General features: G+C 40.9%; 2 protein-coding genes across 3 annotated transcripts; both read right to left on the bottom strand.

Annotated features, from left to right (window-relative positions):
* Window positions 1-395: 395 nt before the first annotated feature.
* lnc.lemp (lncRNA encoded micropeptide) lies at window positions 396-1,808 on the bottom strand. Its single transcript, XM_086189735.1, has 2 exons — window positions 1,515-1,808; window positions 396-742 (listed from the first exon to the last, which is right to left on the bottom strand). Exon 1 carries the CDS (start codon window positions 1,708-1,710, stop codon window positions 1,540-1,542), a length of 171 nt encoding a protein of 56 aa, XP_086045861.1. The 5' UTR covers window positions 1,711-1,808; the 3' UTR covers window positions 396-742; window positions 1,515-1,539.
* A 265-nt stretch (window positions 1,809-2,073) lies between these two features.
* Window positions 2,074-10,495, bottom strand: scml4 (Scm polycomb group protein like 4). Of its 2 annotated transcripts, none has more exons than XM_086189303.1 (6): window positions 10,343-10,495; window positions 9,327-9,529; window positions 8,031-8,160; window positions 5,874-6,089; window positions 4,551-4,696; window positions 2,074-4,460 (listed from the first exon to the last, which is right to left on the bottom strand). In XM_086189303.1, the coding sequence occupies exons 2-6, from the start codon at window positions 9,522-9,524 to the stop codon at window positions 4,335-4,337; spliced, it is 816 nt and encodes a 271-aa protein (XP_086045429.1). In that variant the 5' UTR covers window positions 9,525-9,529; window positions 10,343-10,495; the 3' UTR covers window positions 2,074-4,334. The 2 variants fall into 2 exon arrangements, with proteins under 2 accessions (XP_086045429.1, XP_086045430.1); XM_086189304.1 differs by having other exon boundaries at window positions 5,874-6,086.
* Window positions 10,496-12,328: the final 1,833 nt, after the last annotated feature.

Below are 12,328 nucleotides of genomic sequence, written 5' to 3'. Positions count from 1 at the left end.
TTGTCTGACAAGGTTTTTGGTTCAGTTAAATTGTGCTTTTTAATTTACTCCGTTAACCCTCCACGGACGTATCTAATGAACTAAATACTACTCACACCGACATCATAAGCTGCACCCCCGCAATGTCACGTCTAGGTTTTTTTTTTTTCCTTTAGATTGAAGTCGGCAAACTCGCAGCACTGGGGAAAATTGCTGAGAGATCACTCCGGCGTGACCTCCTGGCGAGTGTGTGTTCTCGTCTCAAGTAAATCCGCAGCGACGCGAGTGTTCTGATTTAATGACCGGTAAGTTCAACTAAGGTTTTCTCAAAGTGGTGAGGATAAAATCAGCTAGCACTTAAGGAGAAAAGTCAGTAGCTTTCCGGAAATGGAAGACAAAAAAACAGTTCCAAGAGAAATGTGAAAAACACAATAATTTATTTGACTGAAAATATCACACAGGAAGAACGGGAGACATGATCGGTGTGAAAGCAGCCGGAGCCAGAGCCCCGACAACTTTCGTGACAGTGAAAGTCTGAGTGCACAATGAATTTCCACAGAGACGAGGGACATATCACATGGGCCTGCAGACAAGGATTTTTAAAAAAACTGTGGCAGGAAAATCCAAAGAGTGCAGGTAATACAGACAGGAAGACACCATCCTCATCTCCTCTCCTCCTCCTCTGAGGCAGAGGCAGAACATCCAGAATCCAGGATCCAGCCTCAGACCGGAGCAGCACTCATCACACAAGACAATCACGGACCTGGAAGATGAAGAACAAAAGGATAAGACAAGAGGTAAATGAGCGCATGATGAAATTTCACACAATCTGTCACCTCTCTATAAACTCAGCCAATTATTAAATACAGTGTAAGTTATCTTCTAAAAAAAATGCAGTGGCCTTCAACACAAGTCAAATGGCTTTGACTGGTGGCTGCAACTTACAGAATTTTGCTTAATTACAAACGCAAACACGTCAGGATCAAGCGCTTGATTGATTGATGCAACCCTATTTTACATCCACTGACATTTGGAATGATATCGATTGTTTTACAGGAGCATCTGAAGGTTCCCTCCCACGGGACGCGGAATCATTTCTAATTATTCAGGAGCAAAAGACACAGTATCGATGCCGCCTTTGTGAAGACATGGCAGTAAACAGGAAACAGTAGTTTTAGAATTTTTGAATGGGCTTTGGTGTTCTACCTGTAAATGCACCTGAGAACTGGAGCAGGAGGAAGACAACTAGAACACGGAGTACTGACTTATTATATAACCTGTTGATTTGAAGTATTGCATTTTCACTTCAATACACAAACAAGTGGCGTTTTAAATCCACGATGAAGTGCTGGTACATCATTTTGAAAAGTAAACGAATGAATTTAGTCATATTAGTGTGTTTTTCTGAGCAACAACGCGTGTGTTCCGAGCTAAAATTGTTGCAGTTTCATTAGTGTGACAGGTTACGGTGTTAATAATGCCGACTGTTTAGTGAAGAGTTGTGACAAAGTTGTATCTTTCTCTTAGACATTTACCAATGCACATCAAGTAACCTGACGTTCAAGCCAGGTCCAGCTTCTTCTGAGTTTCTGACAGTTTATCCTGCAGTCGTTTCTTCCTCCAGTCTAGAAACTTCCTCCTCATTCTGTTAGCCTGCCAGCCCGCAAAGAAACCGGCAGCGAACGACACCACCACGGCTACTTGTAGTGTCCTCTCCGAGATGTCTGCCATGTTCACCTCTGCTTGACAGACGCACACATTGGCACCGGTAGCGTGCTAGGCTAGCTAGCAAGCGTGAAATTGTTGGGTAATCCCGAACAGGAAGTGATAAACAAAAGCGCGTACTCTCGCGATACTTCACAGCGAGGTCGGCTTCACAAACTGTAAAATAAAAGTTCAGACGAAGGTCTTAAGTGTTTAGGTATGATATGCGACTTTTTGATAGAAAAAATTAAGGAAATGAAAATAAACTCAGGACGCTAAGAACAAAGAGCTAAAGCGAGTAACTCCTACTTTGTGCTATTGTTCGATTTTTAGCACGTTTCTTTAAAAAAAATCTGAACAGAAGACACAGCAAATGTAAAAGTTCTCATGAGGAAGTTCATTTTATCTAGGAAGTTGAGCAGGGAATCAGAATAATGTGATGTAAAAAGTAAAGGGAAAGCAATACATACTGAGAGTTACACTTGATTTAATATGGGTCATAAGAGTGCAGTAAAAAATCTGCTGGAAATATTTGTAATTTTGCAATAAAATTTGTGTAATTTTGCAAAATATTGAAATTACTGAATCAAATAAAATTGGAAAATCCTGCTCAGACATACATGATATATATTACAGATGTGCAGATGTACAAATTGGTCAAGTAAACAAAACAAGTCAACAAAATATTGCAACAGCTGTAAAAAAAAAAGTTTATAGAGTAACAATAAATGTACAGTGAGTTTAAAAAGTATTCTTTCTTCCACATATGTAGAGTTGTTTTCATTTGATTACACTCTGCTTGTGATGGATAACTGTTTAGTTTGCAGGTTATTTGATAAATATGAGAAGAAGAAGAAATTACAAATGCTCTCCAGTCTAAGAGCAGTTACCAGAAACCACTATTACAAAATGCTCAAGACATTTCGATTGACATTTTTTTATGCTTAAGACAAAATACTGCTTTATCATTTGGCAGGACAAAAAATAATCAGAAGTAAAAATTATGATGAGGTATTGCATGAGAAGAGCGTAAATTGTATTTTTATCTATGTCTCACAGTCAGTGATAAAGAGTGAGGAAAAGTTATGTAATTGTAGTGACAGTAATAATGTATGAGTTTGCTACATGTTGATTTCTCTCACTCTATTTTGTAAACCAAACTTATAAAAAAAAACCTGTCAAAGCAATTTTATTTTAAAGAATCAAAGTATATCCCAGTAAAACAAAAATCAAGTGTCTGTATCCTGCCTGAGTAATGTCTGACACATTTCTTAACTTGAGGTTATGAAAAAAAAAACATTCTTCTTCCTTCCCAGGAATGAGAAACACGACTTGTTTCTGATGCTGTTACGCGTGTATCAATATCAAGTTGTTATTAAAAACAATCCTCTAAACCAGCTTGACGCTTCAAGGAACACCCCAGCTTTTTCAGAAATTGCAGAAAATGTTCTTATTTACCCTCCTCCTCAGGGAGGATAGATATCCTCTCCCCTGGGTGTGGACTTGGGAGCTGAGACCCGCAGAGATCTGCTGACGGCTAGTTAGCTTAGCATAATGAATGGTAGCGGGTGGGAAATGTTAGCATTCCTCTGTCAAAAAGTCATTAAATAAATACGGTTCAGTATCCAGAAGTATCATCATCATCATCCAGCACTTCTAGATGTCAACAAACACTTGCGTCAAATCACTGCATCCAGTCAGGAACTTCCTGACCGATGTGTCTGATTCTAAAAATTACAGTAAATCATAACGTTTAATTGTTATTTCTTGAAGAATGCTATGCACTACCCTTGCTCTATTAATGGAGGCTTACAATTTTTAAGAAAAGTTTGTTTACAGACTTATGGTAAAGGTATGCTAACAGTTTCCATCCACTACCATTCATTGTGCTAAGCTAACTGCCGCTCAAGCAGCCTCTGTTGGTCTCTACTGCACACGCAGAGGAGAGGAGGATATCTGACTTCTTGACGGGCTGTAGGGAAGATGGCAAATAAGCCTTTACTGAAAAAGTCACCTTTAAAACAAAGTACGATTAAGTTTTAAATTATAAACCAAAACATGTTTTGGACACACAGAGACCCAGGAAGTGCCATAGAAGCACATTGTTGGTGGGCGGCTGAATAGCAAAGAGTTTTCAAAATACATTATTAGCTTTGTGTGTTTGAGTGATACCTGGAACAACAGTTTCCAAGAAAATGCAGCGTAACTGTGCCTTAACCAAGTCTTTGTAATTTAAAAAATGGGATACTGAGGTACAGCACCATAAGCACTTGTCATGCCTCTCATCTCTGTAGCTTTTCCATGGTAAGACAAATACGAAAACTCCCTCTGGTGCACTTTTCTTTTTTTTTCTTTTTCTTTTGGTCCATTTAGCTGAAATTGAGATACAGCAAGTCGTGTATCAAAAGGTCACGTTTCTACCGTAGCTGCCGCATGGAGCTGTACTATTTACACTCTTCAGCCATTTAAAAAACCCAGCAGAGCACATCGCTGATGCAGGGAAAACAGTCAAGTATCTGGATCCTTTCTTGATCTATTGCTGATGGCTGAGAACCAAACGATTAGAGAGAATCAGCTCTAGTACATCGTCAGTGAAAGTTAATTAAGTAATCAGGAGTCCACACCCCACCCCCTCCCCATCCCGGAGTAAATCACAAGCGATTTTGTTTAAGCTTGTCAATATGGTAGCAAAGTTTGAGAGCCGGTCCCAACTTCAGTCCCATGTACTTCATCATCATCTCGCTTTTCAGCAGGAGCAGAGCATCTCCGTCTATCTCCTGAAACACAAAAACACGCAACAAAACAAACCTTTATGTGTGCGATCAATCGACAGCTGCAGGCGTCGGTATCATGTATTCTGGACTCACGTGCTTCCTGAAGGTCTCGGCGTGAGGTCCCAGCGCCTGAGGATCAGCGTCTTTGATGAACCACACCACCTCCTCCACACCCCAACTGGACGGGTCCTTACCAGCAGGACGCTTGACCTCTCTAGAGTCTGGCATCGGGCTGTACGCTAGGAGGGAGGAGGCACGGCAAATATTTAATGAAACACACTTTAAAAAGTATTAAAGAAAGCGCTGAAACTGGAGTCTCGTGCATGAGTATCAGCTGTAAATACCATCCACCCATACATTTCCTATACCAGGGGTCACAGGGGGGCTGGAGCCTATCCCAGCTGACATTGGGCGAGAGGCAGGGTAGCTGTAAATACTTCTGACCATATTTGGTTGTGATATGATGTTATTTTGTATGACCTATCATTATGATGTCATTGTTGTATGACCTGCATCAGGTTGTGAACAAATATCCAGAGAACAAAGCCATAGCGCTTAAGTTTTAGCAACTTCTACTTCCTGTGTAAGCTTATGGGCCACTATTTCAGGGTAATGAAGAAGAATAGATTTCCTGTTGTGATAACAGTCAACGCTAACTGAGCCAACAAGTAAGCAGCAGGATCCTGTTTCAAGGCTAATAAACGTTGTGGTCTTGGATGAATATCCAGACTCGGAGGTACCTGACACTGGTTATGGAATCTGAACAATTCCACTTCCAACGTCACCTCAAGTGAACTTAATGCCATATCAACTATTATATGTTCATGCAAAATGAAGCTTCATGGAAAAGAAAAAAAAAAAGATGATCAGTAAAGTCATAGTTGTTGCAGAGGTTGATTTTTTTAACTGTTTTCAATCAAAGTAATCATTTTTACAGCCTTGTAGAAAAATTCGATTGGAGGTCAAGACCGCAGTGACATGTTAGATGTTCCCCGGCTGAAACTTGTTAACGTCGACGTGAGCTCAGGACGGAGAAGTTGGATGGAGCTGGAAATTCCGCGTCCGGTTACGAACGTACCAATAACGGCCGAAAAATAAACATCTGTGCTCTAAAATCCAGTATGATGAAGGGGCTTTGTTATAGACGATGTAATCTTTTTACAATAAATATCATACAGGTCATTTTTCTTATTCCATTGATAGATTATCTCACTGAAACAAAAATATTTCCATCAAGAAAGCAAAACTGTTGACATTTCTTGGTAAAAATGATAACTGCACGTGATAAGTGTTTTTTCTCCTACAATTGTAAGAAGACAATTCAACAAGAAATTGGACAAATACGTTGTTTTTTTGTTTTCTTTTCTTTTTTTACGGTGTGTGACGCGGGCGTCTAACAGCCAATCACAGCCTCACCATTTCTGTTTCCTTCCTGGAAGCTCCCGGGGCTCGATGCTTGTCGGCACAAGCCCAGGGTTGTCTGACAACTGCTGCTGCCACGGTAACCATACGATTGCCTCGTTGGATACTGTGATGTCATGACATTGAAAGCTGAGTCACTGGGGTCAACGGCGTAACGCTTGGAGTCCACCGGCGGGTCACATAGGAAGTCATCAGGCACGGATGTTCCTGCTTGAGGAGAATATATTAAAAAAAACTTTTCATTTTCTTGGTATTGTTGTATGCATGTGTGTGTGTGTGTGTGTGTGTGTGTGTGTGTGTGTGTGTGTGTGCTGAATTACCTCAACATTGTTCTCACACAAATTTTTTTTTATCATTTTGTAAAAAAAAAAAATCAGTAACCTGATAACTTCTTCACACTTACACAGTCCGAACAACCATGATATTTTACAATCAGTTCCTTTTTGAACTATAATATATTTATAATCTGGTCTTTTTGACAGTTTTTGAATGAAGGCCAACCTTAATACCTCAGTATTCGCTAACAAACCATGATAATGCAGGATCCATATGCAATTTTTCTACGTATTCGAATTATTTCATGACCTCGTTGATGTCCGTTACTCATGAAAAGCTGAGAAATCCCTGTGGAAATGTATCCGTGTACGTGGAGCTGAAATGAATGACCAGCCATTCGGTTTGATATAACAAAAACATGTAACAAAGTACATCAGTGTTCAGAAAGAGGGATTTTTTCAGTCAGCCCTCACTGAACCACATACCCAGGTTGATGTCGTGAAAATTTCCACGACTTTTCTAAATTTGATGGCTTTCGATATATTTTTCAAAAAACTTTTCCAAGCTTAGAAATTGCTATATTCACATTCCGTGAATTTTCTAGTTTTTTTTTTTTTTGTGACTTTATGAATCGTAATATTATCATGTGAATGTTGACAAATGACGCAGCATTCAGTGATAACGAGGTGTACATTGGTCAGACAGTTTTAAATACCGTGATATCCCTAAAACACTGATAATAGCGCTAAAGTGCTTCTCCATTTCAGCATAGAAATGATTTCCATATCTGTGTGTGTGTGTGTTTGCTTGAATCTGAACACATTCCAAGACTTACAGAACAACAACAACAACAACAACAACAAACGAATCACTGGTCACATTTAGATGATGAATAAAATCCTGATTTGCTTATGAAGAGCAGGACAAACTGTGAGACGAGGAAATAGGAAGAAAAGATGAAGCTTCGTGAACTGTGCTTTCCTTTGACTCGAGAAATTTTTTAAAAATGTCATAACAAGACTATTGAAAGGGTATAGTGAATGTGTTATGTTTAGCTTTAAAGTCATTTTTAACATTAAATATTCATTTCCTCTGTAACTTGTGTTGTTTTTGATTAAATGTGCATAAATGCCCAAGAGTTTAATATTTGACATCCAAAGGCATAAAACTCCTCGCAGAGAAGGAGTCTTCTGTTCTGAAGAAAACGAAGATGAGAGACACAACACTTGTAAAGACAGAGGCATGTTTTCAGCACTGACTTAAAGTCACTATCAGAGTCGGGTAACAAGGGATTAGAAAAATGCAGCAACCTTTCAAACCAAGAGTGCAAAGAATGTGGTTGAAACCCTCATTTACGAATGCCTGCATTGTACCCAGTGTCAAAGAAAGTGACTTCTCCTTCAAAACAATAAAAGTGAATGATTATAATAATGGGCGGCACGGTGTTGCAGTGGTCAGCACTGTCACCTCACAGCAAGAAGGTTCTGGGTTCGAGTCCCAGCTCCAGCACGGGGTCTTTCTGTGTGGAGTCTGCATGTTCTCCCTGTTCCTGTGAGGGTTCTCTCTGGTACTCCAGCTTCCTCCCACAGTCCAAAGACATCAAGAGGGGACGAGGCTGATTGATACTCTAAATTGACCGTAGGTGTGGCTGTGAGTGTGAATGGTTGTCTGTCTCTATGTGTTGGCCCTGTGATGGACTGGCGACCCGTCCAGGGTGAACCCTGCCTCTCACCCATAGCAGCTGGGATAGGCTCCAGCCTGTGACCCTTAACAGGAATAAGCGGAAGAAAATGGATGGCGATTATAATTGTAGTTCGTCTATCTATACACCCCCCCGCCCCCCAGAAAAAAAAAAAAGATTGAGAGTTGTGTTACCTGTAAGGACCTGTGGTGTAGCAGAGTGGGGGACGATAGCGGCGTCCTGTGGGATGGAGCCCATCTCAGGCTCTGGCGTGCTGCTGGGAGGAGAGTTAGCCAGCGGGGACATCACCATCCTGGGCTTCAGCTGCACACAAACACACAGAAATCATACAGTTGAGAATAGTTTGATGACACAAGAAAAGGAAAGAAAAGAAAATCCTACTTTAATATTGGTGCTACTGTATCATGCTAGGTTAGCTAGTGTAGCAGAGCATTCTAATTCGCTTATATCCCGTTATTCAATAAGCAGACAACAGGAGATTCAGACCACACTGTGATGCTGACAGGTCACATGCAAATGTGCAGTCCTGAAAATGTCTTGGTACTAGTCAGCAGAACCAGTTCCTTAGCTCGTACCACAATGACAACAAATATTAGCAGGTCCAATTCCCGTACCCAGAGTCCTGCGAATGTTTGGATTTCTGGTCGGCATATAAACACTGATTCATTTCCAGTTGAAAATATTGAATTATATATTCGTAACAATGAAAATACCGTCACTGTGAATGCCCGACAACATGAAATGTAAAGGAAGAATCCAAAGAAAGTTCCACCAACTAGCTAGCATTGGTACCAGTATCAAAACAATTATGTTTCACATAGTGAAACCGGTAGAAATGTGTCTCCTGGAGGCAGCTGTCAGTACTTGTGAATCTTTACAACACAGAAACACAACGGTAGTGTCCTCATTACACTACTTGTAGAAGTAGTTTCCTCTGGAGGGTCTCAGAAACACACATGAACACAACATTCATCTTCCGGTGAACTGCTGACAATAGTAGTTTGAAGAAAACTCACATCACATGCCAGTGAAAGGCTGCTTGGCAACGTAATCATGGATGGAAACAACACAGGTTTAAAATATTAAAGTCCCCCTCCAGAAAAGATCTAGTTTAGAAGCTGATTCTGTTCCATCCTAAATTTGAAGTATAATATGGAAATATGAAGCCTTCAACTCACAAACAGTGAGAATATAGAGAAGGAGGGGACATCTTGTGTCCAGCAGTTCAACATGCAATGAAAAATATTTTTACATCCATTCAATCCGGCATAATTGTAGTATTTCAAGTATTTTAACGTGGTAATTGTAATTGTTTTCTGCACGATGTCAGAGACACTTATTTGTTAAGAGTATTTTGATAGATGGCTGGGGGAGATCTTTAATCGAAGTAGATTTGAAAGCCTTTCACTTTTTTGTAACAGCAAGTTAAGTTGTGAAATAGATTTACCACAACGCAATGGCTGACTGACCTTAAAGCCAGGCTTCCTGCCTCTCTTCTTAGGAACCTTGAGAGGTGACAAAGCTTCAGCAAAATGGCTCTGAAACTCCAACTTTCGTATAGGAGGCCGTCCTCTCTTCCTGCCCGGTACCTTAACCTGGGGACCCACTGTGAACTGGGGGCCAAGAGCTGGAGTCTGCATCTCTGCTCCAACAGACGGGCGACTCATCTGACCTGCAGGAGACACATATTAAATCTAATAACAGGAAGTGAAAGCATGAAACTGCACCCTCTGTTTTCTCCGCTTCAAAACGGAATGGAAACTCATGTGTGAGACCACTCGCTCTATACACACACGCACGTGTGCGCACATACGCACACACAGGCACATGCACACATGCACATGCACACGCGCGCACACACACACTCAAAGTATAGAAAACACTAGAAACAAAGCCACATAGTGCTTTGTACATCAGCACACCCTCCCCCCTCTCCAGCTGCAAAGATTGCAATAAATATCATTACTGCTCAGAGACAGACAAAGACACACACACACACACACACACACACACACAGGAAGTGAAAGCAAAGCACATTTACCCACATCACCCACTGGATCAAACAATCAATCAGGTGAACGTTTCTGTCTGTCTGTCTGTCTGTCTCTCTCTTTCTCACACACACACACACACACACACACACGCACACACATATCTTGCTATCATTCACCCACAGTACCATGACTGTTCCAATGCATCCTTTTCTAAAATCATCATTTAATCCAGAACACACATACTCTTAAATCTCAAGTTAAGTCACTTTGACCTTCTCTTACTCCTTCTATTCTTTTGCACCCGGGAAATAAAAACAGTTTAACTTCACTACATACATACTGATAAACAATAATAGCTGACTTCTTGCAGACAGGAAAAGAAACATACAGGATATTTGTTGTGCCATCATCATCATCATCATCATCATCATCACACATCTTGCATCTGCTGCAAAAGCATCAAATATACACAAATATATCATTCTGCCTACCATGCAACCAGCCGTCTGGTAATCTCCACCTCAGCCCAGCAGCAGGTTCCTGATTATTCCCCTGATAGATCTGCTCGCTGACTCCCCAACAGTCAAGACACCGGCAACTGTGAGTGTGTGTGAATGTGTGTATCTCACTCTCTCTTTCTCGATCTGTGGAACACCTTCCACCGAGACAACCCCGAGATCCTCCCCCCTCCCTCTCTCCTCTCCTCTCCTCTCGATGCTAACCTCCTTCCTCTGTGTCCCCTTTCAGTCGTCATAGCAACACGCCTCTAACATCCCGCAGCAGCCGGCAGACGTGCTGTGCTCAAAGCGATGTGTGTGTGTGAGAGTGTGAGTGGGGACTGTAATGTAATTACAGTTGCTGCAGCTCAGGGATTTTTCTTTTTTGTCTTAATATAAATATATATATATATATATATATATATATATATATATATATATATATATATATATACACACACACACACACACAGATGTGGTGTGCAGGGCTCTGGGGTTAGGAATTATTTCTGGAAATTGAAGATAAGATGAATATTGCAATAGAAAATTGTGCATATGAATACAATTTGTTTTAATTAATTTGCACACACAATACATATTTATAACACAAACAAAAAAAAGCACATAAATTATCAGATATGTGCAGGTTTTAGTGGTTTTAAACTCCACGGGGTTTGTATGCTTTGAAAAATGTAAACAAAACAATGACAGATAAAAAAAATCATCATTTTACATTCTGTACTTACATCATGTTATATCAATGTACTCCAAACTCACTATATTCTTTTCATTTATATGCTTCATTTGCTTTCATGTCATGTCACGTGTGCAGCCTTTATCTGACATTTGATAAAACAAATCTAAAGGTTGTGAAAAAAGTGTCTCCATACTGTTTATTTGCTCTCACGCGCTACAAGTGTAGATGACAATTTAAGTCGTCAACCCCCCCCCCCCCCCCCCCAACAACATGTATTGATTAGACACGCTCATGAATTCCCATTCGCCATCAAAGAACCCACACTGGCGGGCTTTAACGTTCAATCAAAATCAGGTTAACCTTTCAAAGGCAGGATCAAACGGCTCGGCGTGCCCCTCGCTCCCAGTCGCTCACAAGCTGTTTTAATACCGAATGTGACAGGCGAGACAAATAGCGACGTTTTCATCACTCAGATGCTCACACACAATAATAAAGAAACAGACAATAAACAGCAAGGTCAAGACAATACAGAGTAGCTGGTGCACGTTCGCACACTTAATTTCCTAGACGGTAGCGGGCCCCTCCTGTGTGCAGAAAGTGACTCATAAATCATAAAAGTAATTACACAGAGAGATAAATCCTGATGTCCCCTCCTCTATCAGTCTTGTCCCATTACGCCGCATCACATTACAGCCAGAGACAGACTGAGAGAGAGCAGATAATCATCTTTTTACTTAAACAGAATTGGATAGAGGGAGGAGAGAGAGTGTGTGTGTGTGTGTGTGTGTGTGTGTGTGTGTGTGCATTGGGAGGTGGTGCTGCTGCTGCTGCTGCTGCTGCTGCTGCTGCTGCACCATTGCACCGCACCCCTAACACAGTACATTTGGGACTACAGCCTAATTTGTTTATAGCTAATTAAGCAATCAGTGAGTCCCACTCTGCAATTCATTCTAAGGGTTACTGTCTCCTTTTTTTGGAAGCCAAATGTTGTAGGAAGGCATTTGAAGGCTGTTGGAGCCTCAGTAATGCAGCAATGATCAGTAATCATTAGCATAACTAGCTTCAGGGGGGGCTAGTACCTGCTCTCACACACACACACACACACACACACACACACACAGTTCTTCACACTAAAAATAATTTGATTTTCACAATGTGCCTACGCCTGGCTGCAGAACACATCGTTTCGTGTGTTTGAATGTTCTTCTAATCAATGAAAAATTGTAACAAACCTCCTGAATTTATTTACTGCCCAGGCAGGGCATCGCCATGGTAACAGACGG

The sequence above is a fragment of the Aulostomus chinensis genome, chromosome 20 (genome assembly GCF_037954235.1).
Source record: "Aulostomus chinensis isolate RoL2024-O1b breed Wild chromosome 20, RoL_Achi_v1.0, whole genome shotgun sequence".
Classification (NCBI taxonomy): Eukaryota; Metazoa; Chordata; class Actinopteri; order Syngnathiformes; family Aulostomidae; genus Aulostomus; species Aulostomus chinensis.
The sequence above is the reverse complement of the archived record's forward strand: the minus strand, read 5'-3'. Positions and strand labels throughout refer to the sequence as shown.

What these genes read in the sequence shown, in the direction of transcription:
- lnc.lemp (XM_086189735.1), bottom strand. Translation starts at nt 1,710, where the DNA reads ATGGCAGACATCTCGGAGAGGACACTACAAGTAGCCGTGGTGGTGTCG.
- scml4 (XM_086189303.1), bottom strand. Translation starts at nt 9,524, where the DNA reads ATGAGTCGCCCGTCTGTTGGAGCAGAGATGCAGACTCCAGCTCTTGGC. An exon ending in GCAGGAAGCCTGGCTTTAAG is followed by an intron (nt 8,161 to 9,326) that starts GTCAGTCAGCCA and finishes GTTTGTGTGCAG; the next exon opens with CTGAAGCCCAGGATGGTGAT. An exon ending in TACACCACAGGTCCTTACAG is followed by an intron (nt 6,090 to 8,030) that starts GTAACACAACTC and finishes ATTCTCCTCAAG; the next exon opens with CAGGAACATCCGTGCCTGAT.